The 13,668-nt window shown below is 40.8% G+C and overlaps 1 protein-coding gene across 1 annotated transcript; it reads left to right on the forward strand.

The window, feature by feature from the left end:
* Nucleotides 1-136: 136 nt before the first annotated feature.
* adam9b (ADAM metallopeptidase domain 9b) lies at nucleotides 137-13,507 on the forward strand. The gene is made up of 22 exons (XM_033611566.2): nucleotides 137-522; nucleotides 745-845; nucleotides 926-993; nucleotides 1,074-1,152; nucleotides 1,240-1,316; nucleotides 2,826-3,018; nucleotides 3,141-3,203; nucleotides 3,434-3,505; nucleotides 3,600-3,769; nucleotides 3,857-3,947; nucleotides 5,611-5,738; nucleotides 5,987-6,158; nucleotides 6,334-6,423; nucleotides 6,777-6,978; nucleotides 7,122-7,230; nucleotides 7,941-8,121; nucleotides 8,260-8,346; nucleotides 8,433-8,538; nucleotides 11,818-11,953; nucleotides 12,045-12,138; nucleotides 12,259-12,296; nucleotides 12,391-13,507. The coding sequence occupies exons 1-22, from the start codon at nucleotides 456-458 to the stop codon at nucleotides 12,512-12,514; spliced, it is 2,448 nt and encodes an 815-aa protein (XP_033467457.1). The 5' UTR covers nucleotides 137-455; the 3' UTR covers nucleotides 12,515-13,507.
* The last annotated feature ends 161 nt before the right edge of the window (nucleotides 13,508-13,668 follow it).

Below are 13,668 nucleotides of genomic sequence, written 5' to 3' on the forward strand. Positions count from 1 at the left end.
GACGATTTTACTGTAGAGAAGTTAGTTTTTAAGAAATTCTGATTCAGGCACGGTCTAAAAAAAGTAAGACTTTGTTGTAGATTTACTGTCTTTTTAATATTAACAACAATTAAGTCTGCTATTATGAACAAAAGAATGTCAGAGGACGGAAACACACCCGCTTGAGACAGTTGCTAATGACGCAGGTATAGTTTAACCGTAAGCTAACACTCGCATAACATTAACATATAGTTACGTGTTACAGAATGGGAAATACTCGGACAAATATTTAGTCTTGTCACTCCACCTTTGCAGTTTGTTTTCACAAGCCACCTGTCGCAAGCCACACCCATCACGACTCACCTGACCAGCAGAAGGAAGCAAAGACATAAGCCCTGTATTCATTAATAGCAGGCATAACGTAATGTTAACCGTGAGGGTAATGGGGAAATAACCGTGGTACTTTAACCAGGATCATGGTCAGGAAATACATCTTAGTCGCTGTTTTTTTGCTGTCTTGCGTTTCTGGGATTGACAACAAAGGTGAGGTTGAATAGTCTTTCGATGGAGGTGAAAATGAGCGTGTTCCTCGTCTGTTTTCCTAACTCCTCAGGAAGAATCCTTAATATTAAACATTTCATTGCCTTTTTGTATGTGGTTGAATTATTTGTGGGTGCTTTTTGTCGTGAAGGAAATGGCATTAGAAAACTACAGGATACCTTTCTTTATGTTTACAGTTTCTCTATGTATTCACCTTTGTTCCAGACATTTTCAATGGGCTTTCATTAAAACTTTCAAAGTACTCCATTGTAAATCCTCAGCTGATTCACAGATGGACAAGGAGCATCAACAGCCAACCAAAAGAGGTAGGTAACAACCCTGATTAACTCTTTTAAAATGACACTGTAATGTGATATCAAGAATACTTTGGTTTTACCCATTTTAGGAGGAGACAGTGTCATATGCTGTCAACATAAACAACAGAAAACACCTGCTTCACCTAAAAAAGAACAGGTATGCACAGAGTTAATTAAGTGTCACTGACATTGCTGTAACTCCTTTAAACATCCTGTCTGTTTTTCTCTTCTTATCAGAGACTTTCTACACCCAGACTTTGTTCAGTATTCACGTGACGCCAACGATAACCACAAGCCATCATATCCAAAACTGCATGTAAGCTGATACTCATTCATTCAGGTTTATTAGCCTGGTTTGAACTTCAGCCCACAATCCTGTTTACACCATTTATTTCCCCCTCAGGTGCACTGCTATTACCACGGAGAGGTGGAAGGATATGAGGATTCATTGGTGGCGCTCAGCACATGCTCTGGCCTCAGGTGTGAACATCTCTCTTGCTGTTCCTCTTTTAGGTGATATATGAGCAAGAGCTGGGCACTGATTCAGTATTTGCATTCCTTGAGTGGAAATGTGTCATGATCATATGATCGGATTGTGCTATCATTCCACAGTACTTTGGCATCCAAAATTAATGATCTAGACAATCCAGATAATTTTTAATCACCAAAGACATTTTTTCCCCACTTGAAGGTCCAGTGTATAACATTTAGAGGAATTCCATGGCATCTACCGGAGAGGATCGCAGATTTTATTCAGCTGAAACTTCCTGGTTAGATTTCCTTCCGTGTTGATTGTTCAAAGGTTTTTAGTGGCAGCTGAATTTTCAGAGGTCTCTTCTTCTTCAAAACAAACAGACCAGGCGATAAAAACTGCTCAAAACACTGAATAAAGCATTTTCAAGTTGCAAATCAGTGTTTCTTTGATGCTGTTTGGCACACTGCAACGAGCCACTAGCCTAGCACCTGCTTATGTGTGCTCACTTTTTTTCTCTGATAACAGAATCCAGACATTCGGAGGGTTTTTACGGGGAGCTGTATTATCTGCAGAGGTCTCTTCCTCTCCAAAACAAACACGATGGCCTGTTAACTACAGTGGCCGATGTAAAAACGCGAATGGCCTTACCGAGGAGCTAGTGTTTGGTTTGTCCACTCTGAGCTGTAGTAAGATTAGAGGTTAGCGTTTAATTTGCACTCCGATGAATATGCTGTCCCTAAAACAAAACATTCCTGCAGGTAATTATTAACACAGTTTCATCTCATATCATGTAAAGCAGGCTACTTCATTTACGGTTCTTGTGATGTCCATCATAATCAACAACCCTGCCTTTTTCACATGAATGCACTCTTTGCTGGAGAGGAAAACGTAGAGTTGGCTGAACTAGTTGATAGCCAGCTTCGGATACTGGTTATCCCGACAGCCAACGTTAGGGTTAGTCAAGCCAGATAATGAAAATATATCCTGGGTAAGTTGAACTTATAGTGCAGGCTTTTAGGTGATTTAAACTGGTAAAAACACTGAATAAAGCAGCTTTACGTTTAAATGAAGTGTATTTCCGACACTGCTCGTCCTGGCAGGGGATGCTGACTATGGTGGCCAACACAAAAATGTGAATGTCTCTCTGTAGAGGTAGTGTTTGGTTTGTCTGATCTGGGCTACTGTAGAAACATGGTGGTACAACATGGTGATCTCCGTAGACGATGACCTTCTCCCTATGTAGATATAAATGGCTCATTCCAAGATAATGAAAACACTAACATTCTTATTTTCAGGGGATTATACACTGAATAAAATGTTCTTATTATATTATTTTCCATTGCTGCCAGTATATTCCCCTAAATCCTTCACACTGGACCTTTAATATGAGGAAGTGTATTGGGTTTATTAGTTACAAAATTGGTGAGGTAATGCCAAGGTGTGGGTTTGCAGTACCACACCCAGGCTTTGGCACAAAAGCATTTCTCTAACGGACATGCACTACTTTTCTGTAGAGGTGTGATCGTCCTTGGAAATGAGACATACGGACTTGAGCCTGTGCCACGGTCTGCCACCAATGAGCACCTTCTGTACCTCCTGAAGGACAGTGAGTCGGGGCCCGTCCGTTGCGGGGTCGTCAGTGAGGCTGCGTCAACGCAAAGCCACGAACCCTTTGAGCCTGGGCAATCCCTGACTTCACTGCTGCGGGTTAGGATGCCCCACCACGTTTACCTGAGCGTATATTTATAGTGTGAGCTGGTTTTGAAATGGAAAGTGGCAGAGAATGTCAATGACTGCTTGTCCTTCTTCTCTGTTTGTTGTTTAAACAGAGGAAGCGCAATTTACCTCAAACCAGTTATGTGGAGTTGGCGCTTGTGGTCGATAATCTCAGGGTGAGTGTGTTCGTCTGTCTGTGAATTCAGTGGTGGTGAGTGAGAATGAATTGGCTGCAACGGGTTTGACTAGATCCAGATAAATGAGCACTTACTGTACTTAATGACTCATCAGCCTTGTAACAGTTAATCTATTTCCTTTAAATGTTGCAGTATACTGTGGAATATAGTGCCAAAAATAACCAGTCTATCATAACTGCATGATCCTTCATGATATTTTCTTTATACAGTATAATCATAAGGAACAAAATGAGACGGCGGTACGAGAGGAAATGGTGGAACTGGCTAATCTACTGGATGGGGTGAGATTTCAAGTTATTCTACATAATTCTAATATTGTTTTTGTTCCACTGCCACCCCATGCTTTATAATGATTTATTTTCTGTTGCATTCTAGTATTACAAGAAGCTGAATATCCGTGTGGTGCTGGTGGGCCTGGTTATTTTTAAGGATAGTAATCCCTTCAGTGTGGAAGGCCGTGCAGGAGAGGTGCTGGGAAGGTTTGTCAAGTGGAGGAAGAGTACTCTGTTACCAAAGATCAGGAATGACATCGGTCAACTCATTGTGTAAGTAGCGTGTTCTTTGTCTTGTTCTCTGAGTTTTATGATGACGCTGAAGTTTGTGACTCGTCCCTTGGTCCTCTTGTTTCTCAGTGGTCGTCCCGGTGCATATGAGGGAGCTATACTGGGTATGGCCTTCGTGGGCACAGTCTGCTCCCCAGCGCACGCAGGAGGAATTAACGTGGTGAGTCCAACACCCTTTTCACTCCTTACACCAGCTGACACCTTGGTGCTTTGGCAGTATGAGCTTTTGCGCAGAAACTGATACTGTCTGCATTATTCATGGCAGGTGCCATAAGTGCAGCTCATTCTCGCATGCTCTAAGTAACACAGGAGTCAAACAGGTTCGACCAGATCTCAGTCTTCGAAGCACCATGACAAGGCATTTTGGTTTGGTCAGTTGAATTCCTAAGATTCTTTTGCACTGTGGTGCTTTACAGTGCTTTGATTTCATTTTCACAACAGGGTTCCCATGGTCATGGAAACCCTATCAAAAAAGTCATGCAATTATTAACACCTTCAAAGTTTTGGAAAAGTTATGGAATTTTGTTGTGTGCAGTAAATTAATTACTATAGTGATCTTCAATGGATACCTTGCACACAATGTAACATAACGGCAAATTTATTTTCTGTAGCTTTTGACTCAGTGTACCTCTAAAATGCCTCAATGTGTAAAGTTTTATCTAGCATCACATATATTTCTTTATTTTTTCCCCGTGTTTCGTCTGTTCCTTTATGTACGCCAGCTAGCTGTAATTATGTTTAAATAGAGTTTGAATCTGATATGTTTGAATAATGGCGAGTAAGTGGAGCAAGAAAAATAATGTCGTGACAGAGTGGTTGAGCCATACACTGTAAAAATCATTAACGTAGCTACCGTGATGTCACCCATTGGTTTGAAGCCTTAAGGTTTGGCATTTCTGTCGTCACCATCTTGGGTTTTTTTGGAGCCAGAACAAAACCATAATGGGTGAGAAGGTGGAGCTGTGGAGGAGTGACAGGTTGATCTGACTGAGAAGCCAAGGACTGTCTTGGCAGACAGCCGCCCACCTGTAATTATGCGTAACTCTAAGCCTTAATGAAATATATAAGGGTGTCAGGAAGGGAAAGTAGCTATAGAGACCAAAACTATTTTTGTACCAGGCTGTAAACATGTTTATTTCTGCTGTAAAGTAGGACATTTCAAACATGGGGGTCTATGGGGATTGACTGGCTTCTGGAGCCAGCCTCAAGTGGCCATTAGAGGAACTGCAGTTTTTGGCACTTCCGCGTTGGCTTCATTTTTCAGCCCCAGTTGCCATTATCAAATTTGAGACGTTGATATGTTCAGCCCAGAGCGTCCAAGTGTCACTGGAAGCTGCAGTGCACTCTGGGAGTTCTACTGCTCCGTGACTGCATACCACATTCTATAATATAATTAACATTTGGAGTAAAGTGTACAATACAGTTCTTTTTGTGTTATATGTTATGAATGGCCATGGAAACTTCATTCTGGGTCTTTAAAAAGTCAGGGAGAAATTCTGAAATTTCAATTGTGTAAATGTGTTTTCAGCCTCAGTTTATGCACAAAACAGTATGGCAGCCAATTCCTGCTCACCATCTCTGGTATTACAGCTAAACAGTGTATTAAAATATGTTTCTGAAGACATTTTAGGCTAGAAATAGGCAGAATCTTGGTTTGTATTTGATCAGCACTGCTAATAGAAACACTCTTGAAATTCATGTGTAGCCAAAATTCTTTTTTGTATTTATTTTGATAATACTGATGAATAAGAGTTCAGGATCATATTTAGATATATTAACTATCGACAATGTTAACACTGAATGCACTGGGTGTGTTTCCACAGTACGGCAACGACAACCTGGCTATTGCCTCCACTGTGGTGGCTCATGAGATGGGCCATAACCTGGGCATGAATCACGACAACGGGCGCTGCACCTGCGATGGAAAAAGCTGCATCATGGGCGCTGCTGGGTAACACATCTTCTACAAAATATGTCTTAACCTCATGACATGAAGTAATAAAGCAGTAGTTAAATTCCTGCAGTACTTAAATGCAGTGTATAGTACATTCTGTATCTTTTACAGCCATAGTGTCGCACACAGGCTGTGTCTTTCTACTGAAATTAATTTGACAACAAAAGATTCTCAGAGATTGTTCTGTAGAGTTGAGGCCTATCCAAATAGATGTTTAATTAATGGTTTATCCTGCCACCCTGTAGTGGGTCCCCCACTTTTAGCAGCTGCAGTGAACAAGACTTTGAGAAGCTGGTCATTCGAGGAGGAGGCTTGTGTCTGAATAACCAGCCGTCCCCGTCAGATGTGATTGGAGTCGCTGAATGTGGCAATGGCCGGCTGGACAAAGGAGAGCAGTGTGACTGTGGCAAACCAGAGGTAGAGTACTGCATGCCAGACACACACACACACACACACACACACACACACACACACACAAAGTTTGTGATTACATGCAGACCAGTATTTTGAATATGAAAACAGACTCTTTCAGGTTTTCTGTCTTTTGAATGTAGTGGTAAGCATAATGTTTCTCTGTTTCCATTTCATACAGGAATGCAACAATAAATGCTGTAATGCTGCCACCTGCACATTTACATCTGGGTCGGCTTGTGCTCAGGGAGAGTGCTGCGACAACTGTCAGGTCAGCATTATGGTGGACCTCAGGTCAGAGTTAGCAGCAGTAAATAACTAATTAAAACTTAACTTATCTGAAGAATGAACACTTGGTGGTTATTTGACATGAGTTTTTAGTTTGGCCCATGTTCCATCCACTAACATGGAGGGGGCAGGGTTTATGACCTACGCTAGAGACAGCCATGTGTTTTGGCTTTACTTTTGGGGAGCTGTCATGTCATCCGTCTTTATTATACAATCTATGTTTATGACTGCACTAAGTGAAGGCAATAGATTGTATTTGGGAAAAAATTCTTTGCTCTTTTAAAAGAAACCAGTGGGTCGTCTTTGTTGTTTGTATGTGACTGGTTTGTGTTTTAGATCATGGTTTCCGGAGCACCTTGCAGAAAGTCTGTCAACACCTGTGATCTCTCTGAGTACTGTAATGGCAAAAATGCATCCTGTCCCGAGGACTTCTATGTCATGGACGGCCTGCCCTGTCAGGACGGTCAAGCTGCTGCGTACTGCTATGAGGGCCGATGCCAGACGTACGATTACCAGTGCAAACATCTCTTTGCACCAGGTACATTCAGTAATGCTTGATACAAAGATTCGCAGCTAAATCTGTTTCTGAAAAATGTAGAGAAAATACATTAAAATACAATACATTAAAAATACATCTTTACATTAACATTATATCTTGGATATTATGTCTCTCTTGGGCAGATCCAGCAACCAAGGCAGCAGATATTTGTTTCCAGAATGCAAACACAAGGGGAAACCAATTTGGAAACTGTGGAACCAACGGCAAAACCTTCATCAGATGTACTGTAGCGTAAGTACCCTAGTTTTTAATTATTGAGGGATGATGTAATGTGTGTAATTCTCGGGAAAACTTCTACATCTAGATCACAGGATCAGTGGCACCAAAACCAAAAGCTCTAACTGAATTTCAGAAATTCAATTATGCTGATGACGTATGGATCCATATAGCACAGTTAGGTGATTTACTGTTCTTCAAATAGGTCTGTTGTCCTTTTTTCTTACAACAGCTTTATTTTGAAGGAGTGCATTGATTGTAAGGACCAAAGCACTTATGGGAACAAGCCCTCTGAAGTTTAGGGGAGACTCATGGTTACCCATAGAAGCCATTTTCATCTAGATATCATAAGCTCAAACGACCTTTTGGAAAATGGCCATGCTAATTTTGGAGCATTATTTAGCCTGCTTCCTGACAAGTTATGCCAACATGGTTGATACCTAGCATCAAAAATGCGCACCCCACAGCGTCTTAAAGACAGTAATGTCAGCCTTCAATCATTTTTGGCCAGTGGGGGGGGGCTGCAATTATATCAGGGGGGCCATGGCCTCCCCTTGAAGGCGCCACTGCACAGGGTTGAAACTCCTAAATCATGTATTACGAACCACATCCACTCAGGGCCCAGTTATTGAAATCGTTTGGGATCGTTTGAGTTTTTTCACCCCAACATTTAAGTCATTAACAGCTGTCGGAAGTGACTGTGATCTCTTAATCCTCCACTGCAGAAACTCCATGTGTGGAAAGTTGCAGTGTGTTAACGTGGACCTCGACACCCCCCCGTCTGGTGCCCAAGTCAGTGTGGAAGAAGTTCAAGGGTCAAGGTGTATTAACGCACACTTCAACCTTGGCACCGACGTGCAGGATCCTGGCTACATCAACAATGGCAGCCCTTGTGAGAAAGGAAAGGTAAGCAGACAAAGTATTTTAAGGAGTGCAAAAGCCAAAGAGAAGGAATGTAACGTGTAACTGATGTGATTATACTTGTTCCTGGAAAGTACTGTCATTGTGAAAGTGAAAATAATGATGCCATTATTCTTCTGTCAGACCTGCATAGACTTTCAGTGTGTGAACGCCTCCTTTCTGCTGCCCAACTTGGACTGTAGTGCCCAGACCACCTGCAACAACCGAGGGGTGAGTCTGCATTTTCTTTTCTCTTTGTACTCAGTGACCAGCCAGTGATGACAAGTCTGACTTTGCCCCTATAATGTTCTCTTCAGGTGTGTAATGACCAAGGGCACTGCCACTGTAAGAACGGGTGGGCCCCGCCTAACTGTGACAAGTCAGGGCGAGGTGGCAGCATAGACAGCGGTCCTGCTCAGATAGGTGGGTTTACCTTTACTTTTCAAGACAAAGCACACAGAAAGTCAAAGGCACCATACCTTATACAGTTCACCTAATGTCACACTCTTGAGCTCTGAATGGGGCAACATATGGAAATCAGCCATGATGATCTCTAAATGCATCACTAGGTACAAAGTAATCTAATACAGTGGTCCTTTATTAGGCTTCATATTACTCATGTATTAATCATTTTGTTCTCTGCTGGCATGACTTTAGTGCTGGTGGTTCCTTATTACATGTCTTGTTATTGCGCCAAGATGTCAAAGTGTATTGGTCTTAGATCGTCTAACTAAAATGGGAGGAGCTTGTAAATGTGTGTCCTTTTTTTGTGACAACTGGTTATCCAATCAACTACACACCATAGACTATATAAAATAATAGACGTAGCCACTTTGTTGTCAGCCATCGGTTTGAGTACTCCTGCTTTGAATCCTCGGGTTCAACGTTTTGGTGTCGCCATCTCTGATTTTTTTGGAGTGACCGAGAGAGTGGAGCTAACCCTGTAGCTAGCTGCTAGCTTGGTTAAGACTGTGCATTTACAGCTATAATTAACTGTGAATCAGTTTAATTCAATTCAACAGGACTTTATTTATCTCGAATTAAATTTGTGTGCCAGAGAAGGCTTCAAATTATGGTAAAACTAAGTACAATAACTAGGGATGCACCGAAATGAAAATTTGTGGCCGAAGCCGAATAATATTAAATGCTTGGCTGAATACCGAGTACCGAATACCAAATGCCTTTTTTTTAGTTTTTCATTAGTTTTTGCAGATGAACCCCCCCCAGATTAGTGTTGTCACGGTACCAAAATTGGGACCCACGGTACGATACCAGTGAAAATATCATGGTTCTAAGTAGTATCAGGATACCACAGTGAAAATGAGGCAGATGTGCCTTTTGTCATTTATAAAAAGATAAATCACTTTTTTATAATACATCAATGATATTTCAATGGAATAAATTACTTATTGACTTATTCGTACTTCAAAAACAGCATCAATAAGTGATTAACATAGGGGGGATCAAAATAAAATAATTAAATTAAATAAAAATCAACCAGCCGCCCTCCTCCCCTGACAAGTAAAGAACAGTCTCTTCATAAGTAAAGAACAGTCCCTAAAGTGCGGTGAGGTTTGTGGGCCGTTACCTGCCACAGAGAGAGAAATGTAAACGGCTCGTTTCTCCTCTGACACGTCACACCTGTGTGCCGCCACGGCTCGGCTGTTCAGGTACTTTTGGGCAGTCGTGACAACAAGTTATTCACCTGGAGCCGGACTTCTCCATCGCCGGTAAGCCATTATCATGCGCCGCCGTATTTGACAGGAATACATTCCTGTCTGTGTCTGTGACCCCTGTTCAACCCACAACCGGCGGGATTTGCCGTTTCGTTTCTGCTGCTGGTTGAAATCTGTACTCACACAGCGTGCTGAATGATTTATTTTGCTCGCACAAAACTATTTTTAGTCGCAAATGCGAGTGCAGCGACGGACGGAGTAAAATATCGCCACACTGCTGACATTTTACTCCATTTGTCACTACACGCTGTTTGATTGCGTTATCAAAACACACCGCTATTATTCGGCCTTGCTTTTCACTTATTCCACCGAATACCTAATGTGTGTGTTTTTTGCAATATTCGGCTGAATATATTCGGTTACCGAATATTCAGTGCATCCCTAACAGTAACCACAGTTTTAATGATTCACAGAATACCAATAGGAATGACCAGTGGTTTCCCCGGGTCAGGGTCACTCACTGGGCCCAGTGTAATAACAATAGATTATTAAATATCTGGCAAAATATGTGAATATACAAGATAGAAGTGTTTTCTATGAGCAAAGGCAAAAACCAGTGCCTAACAGAGTAACAATAGGGGTATGATAAGTACCAGAGTTACTAAAATGAACTAAAATGGTGGAAAAACTGACTGCACCTACTAATGCTAATGCTAATGCTAATATTCTCTACAGAAAACCAGATGAAAACCATTGAAACAAAATGTACTTTTTAGAAAAATTGAATATCTGAATCCTTAGAAGGTCATTTAGTGCAACCAAATGCTGAACAAGACTTTTTTGGTCCACCAAAACGTTGTAATTAACTTTCATAAACTGAAAGCACAGTGAATTAGCAACAGCTACAGCTACGCCTAAACTCTGTGGGTCTTGGGTTACACCATGGTTACATTAGCCAACCAGTGTTGCGCCTGGGGTAGCAACTTGTCAACAGGGGCACCCATCTTTCACTCAAAGCAACCATACCCTTAATAATCCATAACTTTAAGTCCTAATTATTTTTAAATGGGTGAGTTACATAAAAAAAAATCACTCCTCGTCCAGTTGTCATGAAAGAGGCCAAAACTGTTTTTGTACCAGCTTTATTTCTGCTGTAAAACTGGGCATTTCCTTTTAGAAAGCTTTAAGCAGCCATATCTGAGGCCCGGCAATCGGCCTGTTCCAAACAGGCATGTTTTGAATGGTCACTGTACTAACTTTAATTATACTGAGGATGTATCATTAAAAAAATTTTAATCATCAGAAACAAGGAACAATGTGCTCATTGACTGGTGTAGGAGCCATTATGTGTATTTAAGCTCTGTTTATTATTTGTTTAGGCTGTGTTCTTTTGGTCACTTTCACTTCTGGTAGTAATTGGCACAGGAATGGGTGTGGTTTCACATTATTTTACCTGTTTATTCACTGGCATGGCAACTTTTAGACAAAAAGGGTGAGTTTTGGCTCTCATATTTTCTGTTGACCATAATCACATCACGTAATATCACAAGACATAATATTTCATTTCATCTCATTTTGCTTTAGTTATCGCAGTTGTTTGCTTGATAAACCACCATAAAACGCATCTTTGGACTTCAGCATCGATTTTATTTAACAAGTCCCAGTTACGAGCCTACTCAGCCTCTTAGCAGCTTTTTTTATTGATAGTAGTTGCTACAACTGTTAAACATATTCTCAGGCTGTGATGCCTCACATTGTGAACTAGAACCATGTATTTTAGCTGTTTTACCAGCATTAGTTATACAGTAAATCTAAGTTGTCTTCTCTGCAACTCCTGTTTCCACTCCTGATGTATTCATATATGTTAAGTTTGTCATGATGTCTTGTGTTTGAGAAGAAAAACTTCATAACAAAAGGCACTGCAAAAACAGCAAATCACTGTTGTTATTGTAGGGTACACAAGTTGACTGTTGCAGTTACTGTACCGTAGTGTTTCTTACTGACACATGACCTTTTTCTACCTCAGATTACTCCCTCAGGAACGGCCTGTTGATCTTCTTCCTGTTGGTGGTTCCTGTTCTGGTCCTTGTCATTCTGGGGCTGCTCTTCGTCTTCAGGAGAGACTCTCTGGACCCGTGCATAAAAGGAGCCAGGCGCCTCAAGTAAACATCACCTCACATTAAAAATATACTGATAGATACTTTAAAGGCAATGTTTTTGATGGAAAGATGATTAAAGCTTTCTTCTTTTTAGGTCACGTAATGCTGGAAATGCAAATGGGCGGTCAAACAGCAATGTTCAGACAAGTGTCACCACTCAACCTCCAGTACAGGCTCCTTCACAGGGGGTAAATTGTTGTTTTTATAATGATCATCGCAGCAGGGGAGGCAGGGCAATGTTGGATTACAGAAGATGTACATGTGTTTTCAGCATGGCAGATTTTAAGTTGTTTTTCTTCTAATTCCAGCCTGGACATCCAGGAGCTACCACAGTCCCGATCTCTGGGTATGAATTTTTATTTTTTATCTACCATATCGTCCTCAAACACGCAAGCAAACCTGTATAACCAGTTTAACCGTATTTGGACACCATCTGTCAGTTTCAGGTATGGAGAACTGGATTATTGGAATGCAGATGAAAGCGGTGCTCCTGCAAATCCAGCAGCTCCAAAGCAAGGACCCGGAGTACCCAAACCCATCCCACACAAGGAGCCACCAATCTGATTCTCCTTTTACACAAAGTATCGTCAGTTGTATTGTGAATGTACGGAGTTTACCACAGCTCAACGCTGTATGAAGAGACAATCTGAAAACACTGTGATAACAAAAGACTCACTTTGATTTGTTGCAAGCACCTTTTTTTTTTTTAGGCGGACTGTAATGCCGTGGTGGTGGACAAGGCTGGTGTAAATATTTATTGGAATATGTGTGTTTTATTAGGTTCCTGTTTATCACTCATCGACACGTGCACATATAATATTTTTAAAAATTATCACCAAACTTTTTGTATTTTGTGTTAATATGTAGTAAAATATTTTAAAATGTTTGATTTCATGGATGTTAATTGTAATAAAGAAATGGATCAGGCAATAGGTTTCAAGCTCTTTTTATTTTAAGAGTAAGGGCTCATGGGAACTGTAGTAAAGCTGCTGTTCTATCAGCGTAGCCCTTGTTTGTTTCACTCTGACGTAGGTGTCAGAAATTTGCATGAAGCAGTGACTTCGCTTTTTGCTTTTGCACTGAGTTGGTTAAAGAGTTGTGGAAATTACCCTGACATCAACCTCTCCTTCCCTGCTCCTCCTTCATGTGTGTTTTGGCAGGTTAGACGCTTTAGGTGTGTCAGTGCTTTCCCAAAATTAAGAATGAATGATGTAAACCATAGATCCTCTGTAGCCTGTAGGGCAGGGATAGTCAACTTGCTTTATGCAGGGGCCACTTTGGCAAAATGACAGGAGACCAGGGGCCAGTTTATATACAAACAATAGTATTTATCAGTATATATGATAAATGAATTGCTTGTTTTCAGCCTTTCTACATTTGCTGTCCTCACTCATTTGAATGTTTCTTAAACAGTGAAAATATAGTGTTTTTAAAAAATAAAAGCATAAAAGCAACAGAACACATTATATTGTGTAAAAGAAATATTTAGTGACCCCTCAGTTTTTTCCTTGGGTGTCTTAAGGGGTTCCTACACCAAGGTTGGGAACAACTGTCTTCAACAATGCAAGTAATTTTAAATAATCTTGATTTTTCCACCTCTTGTCTGCACTTTTGCCTTTTTTAATGGTGATTTTTTTAAAATTGTAAAATAATTAATTTGACCTTTTTATATATCTTTTTTTGTCATTACTCCTTTCTGTATCCTTTATTATCTTTTA

The sequence above is a fragment of the Epinephelus lanceolatus genome, chromosome 21, assembly GCF_041903045.1.
Source record: "Epinephelus lanceolatus isolate andai-2023 chromosome 21, ASM4190304v1, whole genome shotgun sequence".
NCBI lineage: Eukaryota > Metazoa > Chordata > Actinopteri > Perciformes > Serranidae > Epinephelus > Epinephelus lanceolatus.